The sequence below is a fragment of the Onychomys torridus genome, chromosome 2 (assembly GCF_903995425.1).
Source record: "Onychomys torridus chromosome 2, mOncTor1.1, whole genome shotgun sequence".
Lineage (NCBI taxonomy): Eukaryota > Metazoa > Chordata > Mammalia > Rodentia > Cricetidae > Onychomys > Onychomys torridus.
This window is the reverse complement of record NC_050444.1, coordinates 158,804,957-158,818,844: the sequence shown is the minus strand read 5'-3', so window position 1 is coordinate 158,818,844 and position 13,888 is coordinate 158,804,957. Positions and strand designations below refer to the sequence as shown.

General features: G+C 46.0%; 1 protein-coding gene across 5 annotated transcripts in view; it reads left to right on the top strand.

Annotated features, from left to right (window-relative positions):
* Vps13d (vacuolar protein sorting 13 homolog D) overlaps positions 1 to 13,888 on the top strand; it is a 229,558-nt gene that overhangs the window by 176,560 nt on the left and 39,110 nt on the right. For all 5 annotated transcript variants that reach the window (XM_036179299.1, XM_036179301.1, XM_036179300.1 and 2 more), the window contains 2 exons: positions 4,813 to 4,945; positions 7,947 to 8,142. In XM_036179299.1, the coding sequence (XP_036035192.1) occupies positions 4,813 to 4,945; positions 7,947 to 8,142 (329 nt within the window). The remainder of the gene's footprint in view (positions 1 to 4,812; positions 4,946 to 7,946; positions 8,143 to 13,888) is intronic.

The window sequence follows — 13,888 nt, the reverse complement described above, 5'->3', positions numbered from 1 at the left end:
CATAGCCAAGCTGAAGTTGCTCCTGTCCTGAAGACTTATTCTTTCCCCTAGAACCTCTGAGAGTCACATCTCCTTTGAATACTCTGGATGTCAGACTCCAGAATTCCCTTCTGTCAAGACAGTGAGACCAGGGGAGGGGATGAGGTGACTGTGTCCTGGGTCAGTCAGATCACTTCAGCACTGACATTGTAGCTGTTGTGAGTGTTTGCACCCTGTTGATGGTTGCCTTCAAAGCTGAGGGCATGATCAGAGAGTGTGTCCCAGCTACAGCAAATACAACGCTGTGGACACAGAGAGCAATGATCCTAGAATCCCTTCCCTCAACAGCCTGCATGTCAGTGTACTGTCTGTGAGGGATGGACAGTGGAGTGTTTTACCCGGCCCACTTGGATGGGAATAAGTAGTGGATTTAAAGATGATCACATGAGTGTCCCCAAGGTGATGGGAGGCCACTGTCTTGATCAATTTGCCCATCATCTGCCTGGCTTTGCTTTCTTTTCTGTAAAATGTCTCTGTTGGTAAGAGCTGATCAGCCTCCCATCAGCACATGTCTGGGTAGGTCACAGACTTCCTTCAATATCTACCCTGTTTCTATTCTCAGATCCACTTTCTGTGGACAAAATGGCACATGCCTGTAATTCAGCATCTGAGAGTGGAGGCAGGAGGACTAGGAGTTCAAGAGCAGTACACTGGCCACAGCAGAACCCTCTCGAAACTAAACTAACAGGCTGCTTTCCAGGGGGGCAGACCTTTATAATAGTAGCCCATGAATATCTCCCCATGCTTTCAACTCACAAGTGACAAACAGCATGTCTAGATGGCTTGCACAATAGGGTTTTTGTTGTTGTTGTTGTTTTGTTTATTTTTGTTTTGTTTTTCTGAGACAGGGTTTCTCTGTATACCCTGGCTGCCCTGGAACTCACTCTGTAAACCAGGCTGGCCTTGAACTCAGAGATCTACCTGCTTCTGTCTCCCAAGTGTTGGGATTAAAGGCAAGTGCCACCACCACTGCCTACACGAAGAGTTTTCATCACAGAAAAGTGAGAACAGTAAACTGACTTCGGTGTAGACATCTTTCATAACAAAAGTCAGGCTCCTAGCCAGGTGGGGTGTTACATGCCTATAGTCTGAGGTAGGAGAACCATCAGCTTGGGCACACATAGAGAGACCCTCTCTCAAAACCAGAACAAAAAATGAAGCATCAGAGAAACATCTGGAAGGATTTGGCTTTTGGGATGGAGAGTGATCTCTCCTTGAGATGCTGACCTTCTCTCGGGGGTTAGCATGGACCTTTGTATAGAGAATCACTGAGAGCTCCTGGTGCAGGGTGCAAGGTAGCTGTAGAACTAGATATCAGTCATGGCTCCCATGGGCTCCCTCCCGAGCCTCACATATCTCACTGGTTTCATGGAAGGGATTTAGAAGGAGACAGGGTCATGTTGGGTATCCTTCCTAGATGATTTCCCATATTTTCTCAGAGGAAGGATGATGGGGGAATGTCTCTCTGTACACTACAAATATGTGCTGCTCTGATTAGTTGATAAGTAAAGCAGTTTGGCCTGTGGCAAGGCAGCTTATAGGCAGGTGGGAAAGTCAAAGAGAGAGACAGAAAGAAGGGGGTGGGGCAAGGATGCCCATGAGTCGCCCTAGGAGCAACATGTAATGGGAAGCAGGTAAAGCCATGGGACATGTGGTGATCCATAGATTAATAGTTATGGGCCAATTTACAGTATAAGAGCTAGCTAGCAAAAGGCTTGAGCCATGGTCATGCAGTTATAATATAAGCCTCTGTGTGTTTACTTGGGGGATGAGAATGGGAGAGATTTGTCCCGATTGCCAACAGGCCGGAACACAGGAAATCTTCCGACTACAGAAGGAAAGTTGGTTTTTATCTTCGTTCTTGTCGACTGTTACAAAAGGCAAAGTGGCCTTCACTTACACTTTCCTCTCAGTGCTTACTCTTCTCTAGCTGAGAAAGACGCTGAAGACAGCCCGGATACTCTAGTGCGTCCTGCAGGCACCGTCACTGCCATGCCCACATGACTATCATCTTACCACCTCTGGGGCTTTGGTACAGACTGCAGATTAATGTTCCAGATGTGTAGTGCTGGCCAATGCGTCTAGGTCACCACTGCCATTGCAATGAGACCTGTGGCTGCAGGACAGGCCCCAAGACCAGTGTTTATCTCCCTAGTGGAGTCCATGTTGGGCCAGGCTTGGTGCTTTGGAAAGACATGCGCTGTGGAGATTGTTTGAAGTTAGAACTGGAAAGGTTTTGAACACATCCAACCCCATCCCCTGAGCGCTCTAGCTTTAGGTGGTCCTTCTCTGAAAACTTGGTTTGGAGGCTTGCATATATCTGCTGTGAAGCAGGAGTGTTAAAGTTAAATTGTAGTGTGGCTGTCCACAGCCCTAATCCTTTGAAAAGGTGATGATTGTCCTTGGGTTGGCAACTGCCTCACGGTGGTGAGAATGCTAGCTGGACACCAGGCCCCTAGTTACTATTGCTGATCTTGCCATCCACATGGTACAACAAGTACCATTGTCTTGCCCCAGTGCAAGTGGAGGCTCAGAGCACAAAGCTCCCACAGTGCTCAAGAAGGGTCTGCCATCTGGCTCAGGCCAATGTGCATGTTCCTGGCCTTCTGTTCTGTGGTGGCTTTCCAAGGACAAAGTCTGTTCTCCATGATCCACAGTGATGGCTTTGCAACCTGCCATGGTTCCTCTCATTATCCTAAAGGAAACTGTCAGATTAACTTCCATTAACTTTGTTTCCATAACTAATCATAGAGTGATGGAGAAGGTGGGGCTGAAAAACAAACTGATGAGGCTCAGATTTCCAAGAGGGTGTGCTAGTGATGCCCTAAACCACACCAGCATTGGGGAGTGTGGGTGGGACTGTGGGAGTGGGAGGAGCTTTCCCATAACTGGCGCCAGGAAGCACTTGCTATTCTCCTGTGTTCAGAACTTACCTGTCACTCACGTCTGAGCCAGACTGATGGCTTGCAGGGTGGATCTGATCTGTGTTAACCACACCCAGAAGCCCTCATTCCTTACCCCACTCCCACCAAATCAGAATGAAGTTGGCCCCCAAATGGCTACCTAGTGTCTTGGGTCCTCCAGGTAGGCCGTTGGCCTATAGTCTTCCCACTGAGCTGTATATCTAAATAACATTCCTGTAAGTTTTCTAAGAGGTTAGTCCTGGGTCATTGGCACTTAAACCAGTTGTTTTGGTAGATCCTTCCTGAGAAGGTTAATTATATATTTGATACCCTTCTCTTTTTATGCCTGAATGATGAGGATAAGTACTCTGTGGTTTATTAACTGTCACGTTAAATCTTTTCAAATTGTCTGGTGACAAAACAGAGTTTTATGTCCTTTTTATCCAGCTTTGATGGATGAGACAGCTTCTCTGGGTAAAGCATGCTAGGGTAAATACAATCCTCTTGATTTGTGGGGGATGATGAGTTTGCATTCGAAGTCCTGAGTTCAAGTCTGCTGTTAATCTTTTTACCCACTTCATTTTCTTCTTTTGATAAATGGGACTGGGTACCTGACAGGCACTTGGTAATGGCTGAGTGAGTGAAGGAAGGTACAGCTTTCTGGGGGTTCATCTCACCCTTTCTCTTTCCCCATAAAACCCCATGCTCAGTGCATGCTGGTGAACATTCCACCAAGCTGCACCTCTCCAGAGATCTTGATAGGAAACCAGAGCGTGTTTCCTGCCTTGAAGCCAACTGATTCTTAGCACAAAGGGCAGTGTCCTTAATATCAAAGGATCCTACCTTTCACTTTCTCTCCCCCGATCCCTGGCCATTTTGTCTAAACCTTTAACTTAAATTAAAAAAAAAATGTATATGTGTGTGAGCATGTGTTTGTGGTCTATGTACACATGTGTGTGTATGTGCATGCACACAGAGGCCAGAGGAGATGTCCTGCTCTATCAACCTCTACCTCATTTTCTTGAGACAGGGTCCCTCATTAAGCCTAGGGGTAGACTGGAGGCCAGCAAGTCTCAGCAGCCCTGCTGTCCTTGGCCAAAGTAGTCCCAATAATATCCTCTGATTTGTGAGAGAAGATAGATTTTCACTTGAAGTCATGGCTTCAAGTCTGCTGTTAACATTTTTAATACTGCCACAGCACTGGAGTTCAGGTACCTGTACAGCAGTAATGGCTTTTTACATGGGCAGTAGGGCTTTGAACTCTGGTTCTTGTGTCTGTTCTATAAGTGCTTCAGCCTGATAAGCCTTCTCTCCAACTCACATCTTTAACTTTTCAATACATTGTCAGGGGTCCGAGGAAAGTAGCTCTTACCTGAAGTACTTGGGTCCATAAGTCTTTAAAAACTTCTGGATTTTCCAGCTTCATAACTATTTACATGTGGGTTTCATACACACCTCACAGGTGACTGTTAAGTACTTTTGATGCACCAACATTCTGACTATGATTCTTCACATGGGGCAAGGTGTGGAATTTCCATTTGTAGTGCTTTATCAGTGCTCAAAAAGTTTCCAATCGTAGACTATCTTAGGTTCAGACTTTTTTTTGGGGGGGGGGGCGGTTGTATTTTGGAACTGATGTGTAAATGCTTTGAGGGAATCCTTGTAGCAGCTCTGCCTTGTGTTTCCCTGTGTCTGCCACCCACGGTTTGAGAGATGCTCTTCTGGGCCAGACAGTGTCTGTAACTTGGCAGTCGTCTTTCTGGAGAATCATAATTTACTGACTCCTGGGTAAGAGTGAGGGAAAGTATTTATTTCATAGAAAAACTAATGCTGAGGCTTTGAAACTCCTCTGTTTTTTAATTTGTTCCAGTTTGCAGGGACGTTATCAGATGGCCTAGGGAAGACCATGGACAATCGGCACCAGTCTGAGCGAGAGTACATCAGGTACCACGCAGCCACCAGTGGAGAGCACCTTGTGGCTGGCATCCACGGCCTGGCCCATGGTAAGTCCCATGGAGTTAGGCTGAGGAAGAATATCTCTCCTGCCAGTGTCTTTAAGATACAAATCTTGGTGCAAGAGGGGAAATAAAGCTGGCAGTGGCATAGTCCTAGTGAGCTGTCTTGGTGAGCCCGCTAGCCACCCACCCTTTCCTGAAGTCCTCATCCCTCTTCAGGATGCTGTGCACATTGCACTTCCTCCTGGTTCTCTAGCTTCCATTCCAAGGGCATTAAGTATGCTCCAGCAATCTCCTCTTAAAATCTGGACCTACTGCTTTAAGACTCCCTTCAGAAGGCTGAGGAGATGGCCCAGGAGGTAAAGTGCTGACATGGCAAACACAGGGCCTGAGTTTAATCCCCAGCATCCACATCAAAAGCCAGATTTGGGAGATCCTTGGGGCTTGCCAGCCAGCCAAGTAAAAGACACACACTCCAACAACAACCATAAGTGGATGACACCTGAGGTTGACCTCTGACCTCTGCATGCACGCACGCACGCACGCACGCACGCACGCGCACACCCATACCCATGACTGCCTGATGCTTGCCACTTGTTCCTTCCAAAGAAACTGAGATATAGAAGCAGCTGCTGGGCAAATGGCCTTGGTATTTCTGCATCTTGTAAGATGCAGGATTATAAAGCCATGTGATTACAAAGCAGGTGATGGCAGACATATGACATCTCTGAGTTTGTTTCAACTCAACCACCAGTTATTGACCAAAAGTCAACTTTTCCACCAGTGTCCCTCAACCACTTGGTCCTTCAGCCACATAGAGCCAAGTGCTGCCCCAGATCAGCTCTAGATACTTCCTGCTCATCGTCCTGCCAGTACCTGTGGTGGTCTTCATTGGCCATATGGCCAGTGGTGTGCAGCTTGCTGTCTGATGGACTGACTGTCAAGAAAGCAGAGGGGCCATCCAGAGTCCTCTGGCCCATTTGCTTGCTTAGCCATGGCTGGCAGGTTTGACCAGATCCTAGGAATCATTGACACAGTGACAGTCCCCCAGAGTGATCAGTCCCAATTGTCTGCATTGAAACAAGGGAAGATAATATTTTATAATGATATAAGCATGATTAATCCTATTCTTAGGATATAGTGTTTATTGTAGTGGGAGGTTTGGAAGAAGATGTCTTTGCTTTCCTGAGACTCATCAACTGTAATCGTGGCAAGCGACTCCCAAGCATCAGGCTCTTTCAGGAGTAAAGATTTAATCATCTTTATTAACCGTAATGATAATGCAGTGATGATTAGAAGTGTCTAATTGCCATCCTTTCTTCAGAGAGAGGTGGCTGGTCTCGATTTTTGGATGAACACAACCATGTGCTAAGAAACTAGGTAATTTTTTCACAGTTGCAAAGTCACCTCCAATCAAAGATTGTCCTGATGCTATATATAGCCCCTCCAGGAGCCAGTTAGGCCAGTCTGAGACCAGAACCAGTGCCAGCTCATCTAAGAGGACACTTTGAGCTCTGGGCAGTGTGAAAAGAGTATCCTTTAGGAGGAGAAGACTCACATGATAAGAAGACCAGAATCCATCCAGTCTCTTTCGTTTAAAGCTGGAGTCCTAAGGCAGATCAGATGACTCAGCCCCTAATGATGTGCATTCAATAGCCAGGCCCCATGTGGTGGAAGGAGAGAACTGAGTTCTCCAAAATGACTTTCTTGTATGCACTTTAGCACATGTGGGTGTGCTTGTGCACGCGCGCATATATACACACAAATGAAATAAATGAATAAAAACCTGGAATCCTGCTTGGCCCAGGACCATTGAAGTCTGTCTCTTAAGTCCTAGCTGTTTGACCGGGAATGCTCTTCGAAGATTAGGATAGGGATGTTACCCCACTGGAGCAAAAGGACCCTGAATCTGAAAGAAATGCTATGAATTCTTAGTACTTTCTCACCCAACCAGTTTCCTTTCCCAATTTGTCTCACTAGAACTGAAGTGTGCAGAGAGCTTCCTCACACCCCAACTGTCAGAGGGTAAACATCCTGTGAGTGTCCCTGGCCCAAGTCCTGGAAATGCTCACTGGATAGGGCCTGCCCCTTCCCTGCAATGCCTGCAACCTCACTAGCCTTTGCCAACTTGTGACCACTTCTGGGCCTGCTTCAGCCATTGCTGTCAGCCTTTAAAATGTTTGGATGCCTTTTTCATTTAGATTAGTCTTTTAAGCTCGACACAGCCAGGGTCCTGGTTAGCCTTGGCAGCCTTGTTGAATCATTTGGGGTGCCTTAATGCATTCTTTGCCATTTTCTCTAATGGTCTCAGCAAAACATGCAATATTACATAAACTATGTCAAACATTTGGTGGTATTGGCTGCTTTCACGGTATTCATGGAAAACTGAAACATATAATTAGCTAGCCTTCTGCCTTATATTTCAGAGGAATTTATTGTCTGTATGCTGCCTAGGACTTAGAATAGAAAAAAAAAAGGCCACCATTAACATCCCAGCCTTTTCTTTCCTTAATTGATTAAATGATGATCTTTTCTTTTTCTTTTTTTCTTTCTTTCTTTCTTTTTTTTTTTTAATTTTTTTTGAGGTAGGATCTCATTTCTTCCAGGTTGGCCTTGAACTTATTATGTAGCTGAATTCAAGATGACCTTGCATTTCTGGTTCTCTTGTCTCCACCTCCCTAGTGTTAGGATTTATAAGTATATGCTCCTGTTCCTGGTTTTATGTAGCAATGGGGATTTAACCCAGGCTTTGTACACGAGGCAGGCACTATACCCAGCAAACTCCTAATACATCCCCATCCTAAGATTTTGTTTTGTTTTGTTTTTAATTATCCAGGACACATGTTCCTTCCAACTCACAGTCTGGCACAACATCCTCTGAATCTGGACTTCCTAGACAAGTCCCCTAGGTCCCTTGACTATGGTCTGCCTAGAGATCAACATTGCCTTTATCATTCCAGACTCATGAACTGGGAGTTTGGTTTGAAATGCTTTTGGTTTTGTCCTTGGCCAGGTCACAGAAACGCTTGTTTTTTCCCCCCTCCACTAGGTATCATTGGTGGATTGACCAGTGTTATAACCTCAACAGTGGAAGGTGTGAAAACAGAAGGAGGGGTCAGCGGCTTCATATCTGGCCTTGGAAAGGGACTTGTGGGCACTGTGACCAAGCCAGTGGCAGGTGCCCTGGATTTTGCATCTGAAACAGCCCAGGCGGTGAGAGACACAGCCACACTCAGTGGTCCCAGGTCAGTGGTCATGGCGAGAGTGGATCTCTGCTTTTGAGCTCAGATCTGAGGCTTTTCTAGATTATAGTGATGTGTTTAATGATATACTGTCTGCATTAGTTATATGTTGTTTAGCTTAAATACACGTAGTAGAAATGTCTGACCTGTGCAGTAAAATCTATGGCATGAAGAAGGGATGGCATTTGTCTGTCCTCCCAGCACTGGGGAGGTGAAGGCAGAAGAACTGGGAGTTCAAGGTCATAGCAAGCTCAGGGCCGGTCTGGACTGCATGAATCCTGCTCTCACTCCATCCACCTACACAAAAAGTGGCATATATTTTTCCATAAATATATAATACTAGGTTGGATATAGATAAGAGAATATAATGGCTGGCTCTTTCATTAGAGAGGTCAAAACTAGGATTATATCATTATCAGTTTCTCCAAGCTTATTGTGCTCCCATGCCCATCAGCTTACTGAAGGTTGGTGGTCTTTGCTCCTAGACCCAATGTAGTTCTAAAACACATCAGTTGCAGTTCATCACGTGGCTTGTGATGTTCTCTTAGGTTTCCTTCTAGTCAAAATGCCAGCCATTCCTTCAGCCCTGAGAAAGGAGCATCCATACTCTCATAAGCAAGTTGGTGGTTCTGCTGAGGGCTGGAAATCAGAGATGGCCCATGTAATGCCAAATCCTACAGAACCCAGCCACTTTCACTTAGCTATTTGGTTAATGTTTTAGCCTCCCTTCTCCAGAGAGACAAGGAGGGTTGCTGTTCCCAGTGGGCTCCACTCTGCCCATAGGGAATTCACTGCAGCCCAGATAGCTGATGTTTCCCAGATAAAGCACTGTCCTTTTCAGAAGCTGGGCTGGGCTGGGCCCATATCTGTTGCTCCTTCAGTAAAATTCAAAGTGAAGTCAACCCCAATGAAAATGAATGCCATTGTCTGTCACCAGGGAACCTCATCAGTGACATATCGCTGCAGTAGGGGAAGTGCTTGTGATTATAGACCGGGCCTTGAGATATGTTCTGCCAGAATGTCTTCCATCTGGAAACAGCTGTTGGGGCGGGGGAGAAGGGGGTGAGGTCTGTTGAGTTTACTTTAAAAGTTAAGCTGCAGTCTATTCTCAGATACAAAGTTAAAATAGCCCTGGAGTCTATTTTGAGGCATGTATGCAGTAGTGAGAACAGGCAGGCAATAGAGAGTGTTTCCAGCTAGTTCTTTATTTCTGCTCAAAGCCCAAGAAGTCTCCTCCAGTCTATAACTGAAGACCCTCAGACATTCTCAAAGAACTATTCTTTATTTGTTAAAACCTCAGAATATCAAGTGATTGGTTTGTTTGCTCAAAAAAAGATTTTTAAGGTGCTGGAAAGGTGGTTCAATGGTTAGGAGCAATGTATTGCTCTTTTAGAGGACCTGAGTTCAGTTCCCAGCACCAATGTTGGGTGGCTCACAGCCACCTGTAACTCCTCCAGGATGTGTCCTTTTCTGAACTCCCTGAGCACTGGAACTCACACATGCACAGACATTTTCTCCCCACATATATACATGATTAAACATTGAAATCTTTAAAAGATGGTTTCTGTTGGATGGTGGCAGCCACACCTTTAATCCCAGCTCTCAGAAGGCAGAAGCAGGCAGATTTCTGAGTTTGAGGCCAGTCTTGTCTACAGAGGGAGTTCCAGGACAGCCAGGGCTACACAGAGAAACCCTGTCCCAAAAAAACCAAATAAATAAATAAATAAAGATGAATTCTATACTGCAAAGGTTAAGGGTGTTGACTAAAGAGAATTGTTACCTTTGCACAACATTGGTTTGCAAGCCTCTAGGAAGCTTTGTATTCTCTCTAGGAGCAAAAATCATGGCACCATGGTTGCTGTAGGAATAGAAATATTCTTGTCATTTTTACCAGTCATCCAGCATTTTCACAGAAAGTTTGACTTAGTGCCAATTGGTTTCTATCATTTACTCATTCATTTCCAGTCAGTAAATGTTGATTGAAAATTTCCTATGAACTCTAGGCTGAGAATACAGCAGGAAATAAGACTATCCCTAGCCTTGGTCCACTTAGGATTAATCAGGGCAGCAGACACAAACAACCATATAAATAATGATTTGCGGAATGATGCTAGATGACCCAGAAGTAATATAGAGATGGTGTGGTGATGGGTCTAATCAGTAAAAGTGCAGGGCCAGGAAATAGTCCAGAGGTCTTATGAGTCCAGAGGGAGCCTGAAAGAACAGACCAAGTAGAAGGAGCTTCTTACAGAGTTCCAAGCATTATTGAGAGGCCTCCACCTGGCCAGTCCCACTCATCTTTGAGCTTTACTTACAGACACTTCAGAAAGCCTTGTGGTCATCCACATCCACACAGCCGTAAAGCCAGAGTCAGGCAGCCCATCCTCTGACCCAGCCCAGCCCCTGCTGTGTAGTGCACTGCTTGGACACTCACTCTGCCTAGAAACAAGCCTTTGGGCATGGACACTCAAAGGGGGAGTTATTCCCTTCAATCTGTCCTCTCAGCTCCTACAGGGCTGGTGACTGGGAAAGCCACAGCAGTCATGCCCACAGGCCACCAGGTCAATCTTGGTGCCCTCTACCGAATTGCAAAGGTGAACAGGGTCTTCTGAAGGGCAAGCAGTAGCCTTTCACCCAGTTCCCTCTGTGTGTTTGTCTAGGTCCAGGTTATTAATGAGAAGCCCTGTGTTGGTGAGAGCAGAGCACTTGACCCAGAAAACAGCAGGGCAGAGTCCCAACCCTGCTTACTTACTGACCCTGACTCATTGGTTTGATCTCTAGCCTGTCCTCAGCATTTTCCATCTATAAATGAGAGATTAGATATACCTGTCTATTAAGTCTACCTCCCAGGGGTTTGAAGCCCAACCAGGATTATTTTAATATAGAAGCCATGAAGAGCTACAATAAAGCTGGGCAATATTATCTTCGGGTCATGCTCAGAGCTCCTTGCAGGTGGAGAAACATGTCCTTGTCTCTGGGCTTTGCTCCGATAACACTGGGGTCTCTCGAACATCCTGACACTCCCCAAGGGATAAATCACCCTGGCTTCTTGGAAGTGAGATAGAACCATCCAGCCATCCCGGTTGGTTGAACAGGATCCAGGGGTGTTACTCAGGGTTTTCCCCACTGTTTAGACAACAGGGACTAACAAATGATTTGAAGGGATTAAAAGTGAGATTCTGACCGAAGACTGACCTGAGCCCAGGGAGCTCGCCAGGAACAGAACCCAAGAGTCCAAGAGTTCTGCCTCTGAGTCTGCACTTGGAAGAGACTCTCTGCTTCCTTTGCTATATTTCATCCCATTGAAGGCTTAGATCTCAGCCATCTATGTTTTAAATGACCCAACTTTTGAGCAGATGATAGCAAAGTAAGTCATAAAACTGTGAAAGAGTACTCCTTCCAGTAATCCATCTGCATAGTAGCTTTACAGGAAACACTGGCTCCTTCTCGTGTTTATTTGAGCATGGTTTTATTTATAGGGAACCCCCCTCCTATGTCCTTTCAGATTAAAATATTTCCAAGTTCCTCTCCTTGTTGGGCATTCCAAAAAGACAGCCACCTAACTTTCTTCCAGTGTTCCCATGGAGTCAGCAGTCCTTAGGAAGGCAGATGAGGGAGGGGAGAAGAGGGCGGAGGACAACAGCACCTCTGGCCCTTGCATCCTCACTGCAGATCAGTAACCCCCCCCCCCCCCCCCCCCCCCCCCCCCCCCCGCATTTGTTAACTCTACAAATATGTGTGGTTTGGAACTGAAACGGGAAACTTTTTCCAAGGCAGTGTTCTGCTGGCTCAGGGTGCGTCTTTTAGTCTACATGGAGTGGGCCACATTCATCTGTTCCCAAGTAAAGTTTATAAAGATGGCACAGATGCTTGTGGTACCATTGATGCCACAGGAGAGCCACTGCCACTCTCTGTGCAGACCAGGCCAAGCAGGGCAGCTGGCATGTGCGTGTCTGGTTCTCTGTCTGAATGCATGGTACTGGGGGGGAGAGGCGTTCACAGGTGAAGGTGACACTGCCTGCCTGAGCCCACACTCCTCTGTGTGTTTTGGACTCTGGGTAGCACAGCATGCTGGGAAAGCAGCAGACAGAGATTTATGAAGCCAGGCCCTGAGGTTTCCTCTGAAGGATCTCTTCAGACCTTTTTAGTCAAGACCCCAAAAGGCAGGAGAAATGGGAGCTGGCAGAACTTGAAATATTTAAACCCATTTAGCAGAGCCCAGGAGTTTTGGGCTTATCTGGTTATTTAAGTTAGATAAGGAGGAGGGGAGTTTGAAGGATGATGATAGATCAGTGTTTAAGAATATAGCCATCAGGACTGACTTTCAGGAATCTCAGGACCCTGTACTGAGCCCAAAGATAGATTCCAGTTGCTAGGCAGCTTTTGAATAAGCCTAGGTTGATTTCAGACAGGATTTATGTGGAGCATCTTTGACTGTTTCAGTAAAAATACTCCCAAGACACCACCCTAAATTTATTAATGACATTGTTAATGTCTGGTTGGAGGGAAAGCGAATGGCTTTTCCTTAGCTAGAATCCTTTCTGGTACAGCGTTTGTACTTTCCTCTGGCTCTCAGGAGTGGGAAAGAACTGCTCCCAGAGCTTCCCCAATTGTGGTGGTCCTGCTTTGGGTCCCTCTGCCCTGCACTGGTGTTGTATTGAGACATCCAGCAGGCTTGGTTTGACCTGAGCCTTTAGGGACTTCCTAAAGAGCAAAGCCTAATAGAATGAAGGTGTTCATGAAAACATATGTTCTCAGTTTCCCCAGCTGTGTTTCTATCAAGATGGAAAAGCAGACCCCTTGTCTGAACAGGGTCAGCATTTCTCTGGAAGTTCCTGTTTGGTCTTTAGACTGCAAATGAATTTAATGTATTTTTCCATTTTTGTTTTAAGAAGGAAATATTTTCACTTGCTGCTCAGTAAAATTGACACTTCTGAACATGCGGTGGGTCAGCCTGTGGCTCCGCTTCTCACTTAAACAAGTGAGAAGTTCAAGAATGCATCTTCCAGATAAGTCCTGTGAGCGGATATGGCTATTGACAGGGTGAAGGCTGGAGTTCTCTGTGTAATTTGACAGTGAGGCTCTTTGTCCTTTCTTAGGTGGTTCTGTGGGTCAGCCTGGTACCCTTCTTCTGTGGTGTGGCATAATTATTAGTATGACTGAGACCCCATTCGCATGAAGCCAGAACATCATTATCATATCCAAACAAAGGAAAGGGACTGCCCAGCCTCTCCTGCTGTCCACAGAGCACAGTGGACAGACATCATGACCTCTACTTCATTTGTCTACAAAGTAAGAGCCATGGCTTCTCACTTCCTCATCTTGCTGGCCCAGGTCTCTCAGGAGCAGGTGTGGAGTCCTTAGGTCATTTCATACCCCTCAGTCTTCCCGTGCTACCCCAGAAGCGATCGGTGCCAGGAGCTGTCTCACTCCGGTCTGAACTCAGGCTGAGGGCGTTACAGGAGAAGATATTTTTAAGAAACATCTTAACAGGCCTTCATGCCTTATAAGTTAAAATTCTCTTGCAGGAACACAAGTAGAGAAATCTTATTTTCTGAGACAGACTTCTTCCCTCTTGCTGAACTCTAAATCTTCCACTCCCCTTCACTCAAAAGGCCCCAGACAATGCCGTCCTCATTATAGCATGACTTATGGAAAGCTCAGTGCTTCTGCCAAGAGAGAAAGGCAAGGAGTGTGTGTGTGTGTGTGTGTGTGTGTGTGTGTGTGTGTGTGTGTGTGTTCATGCTCA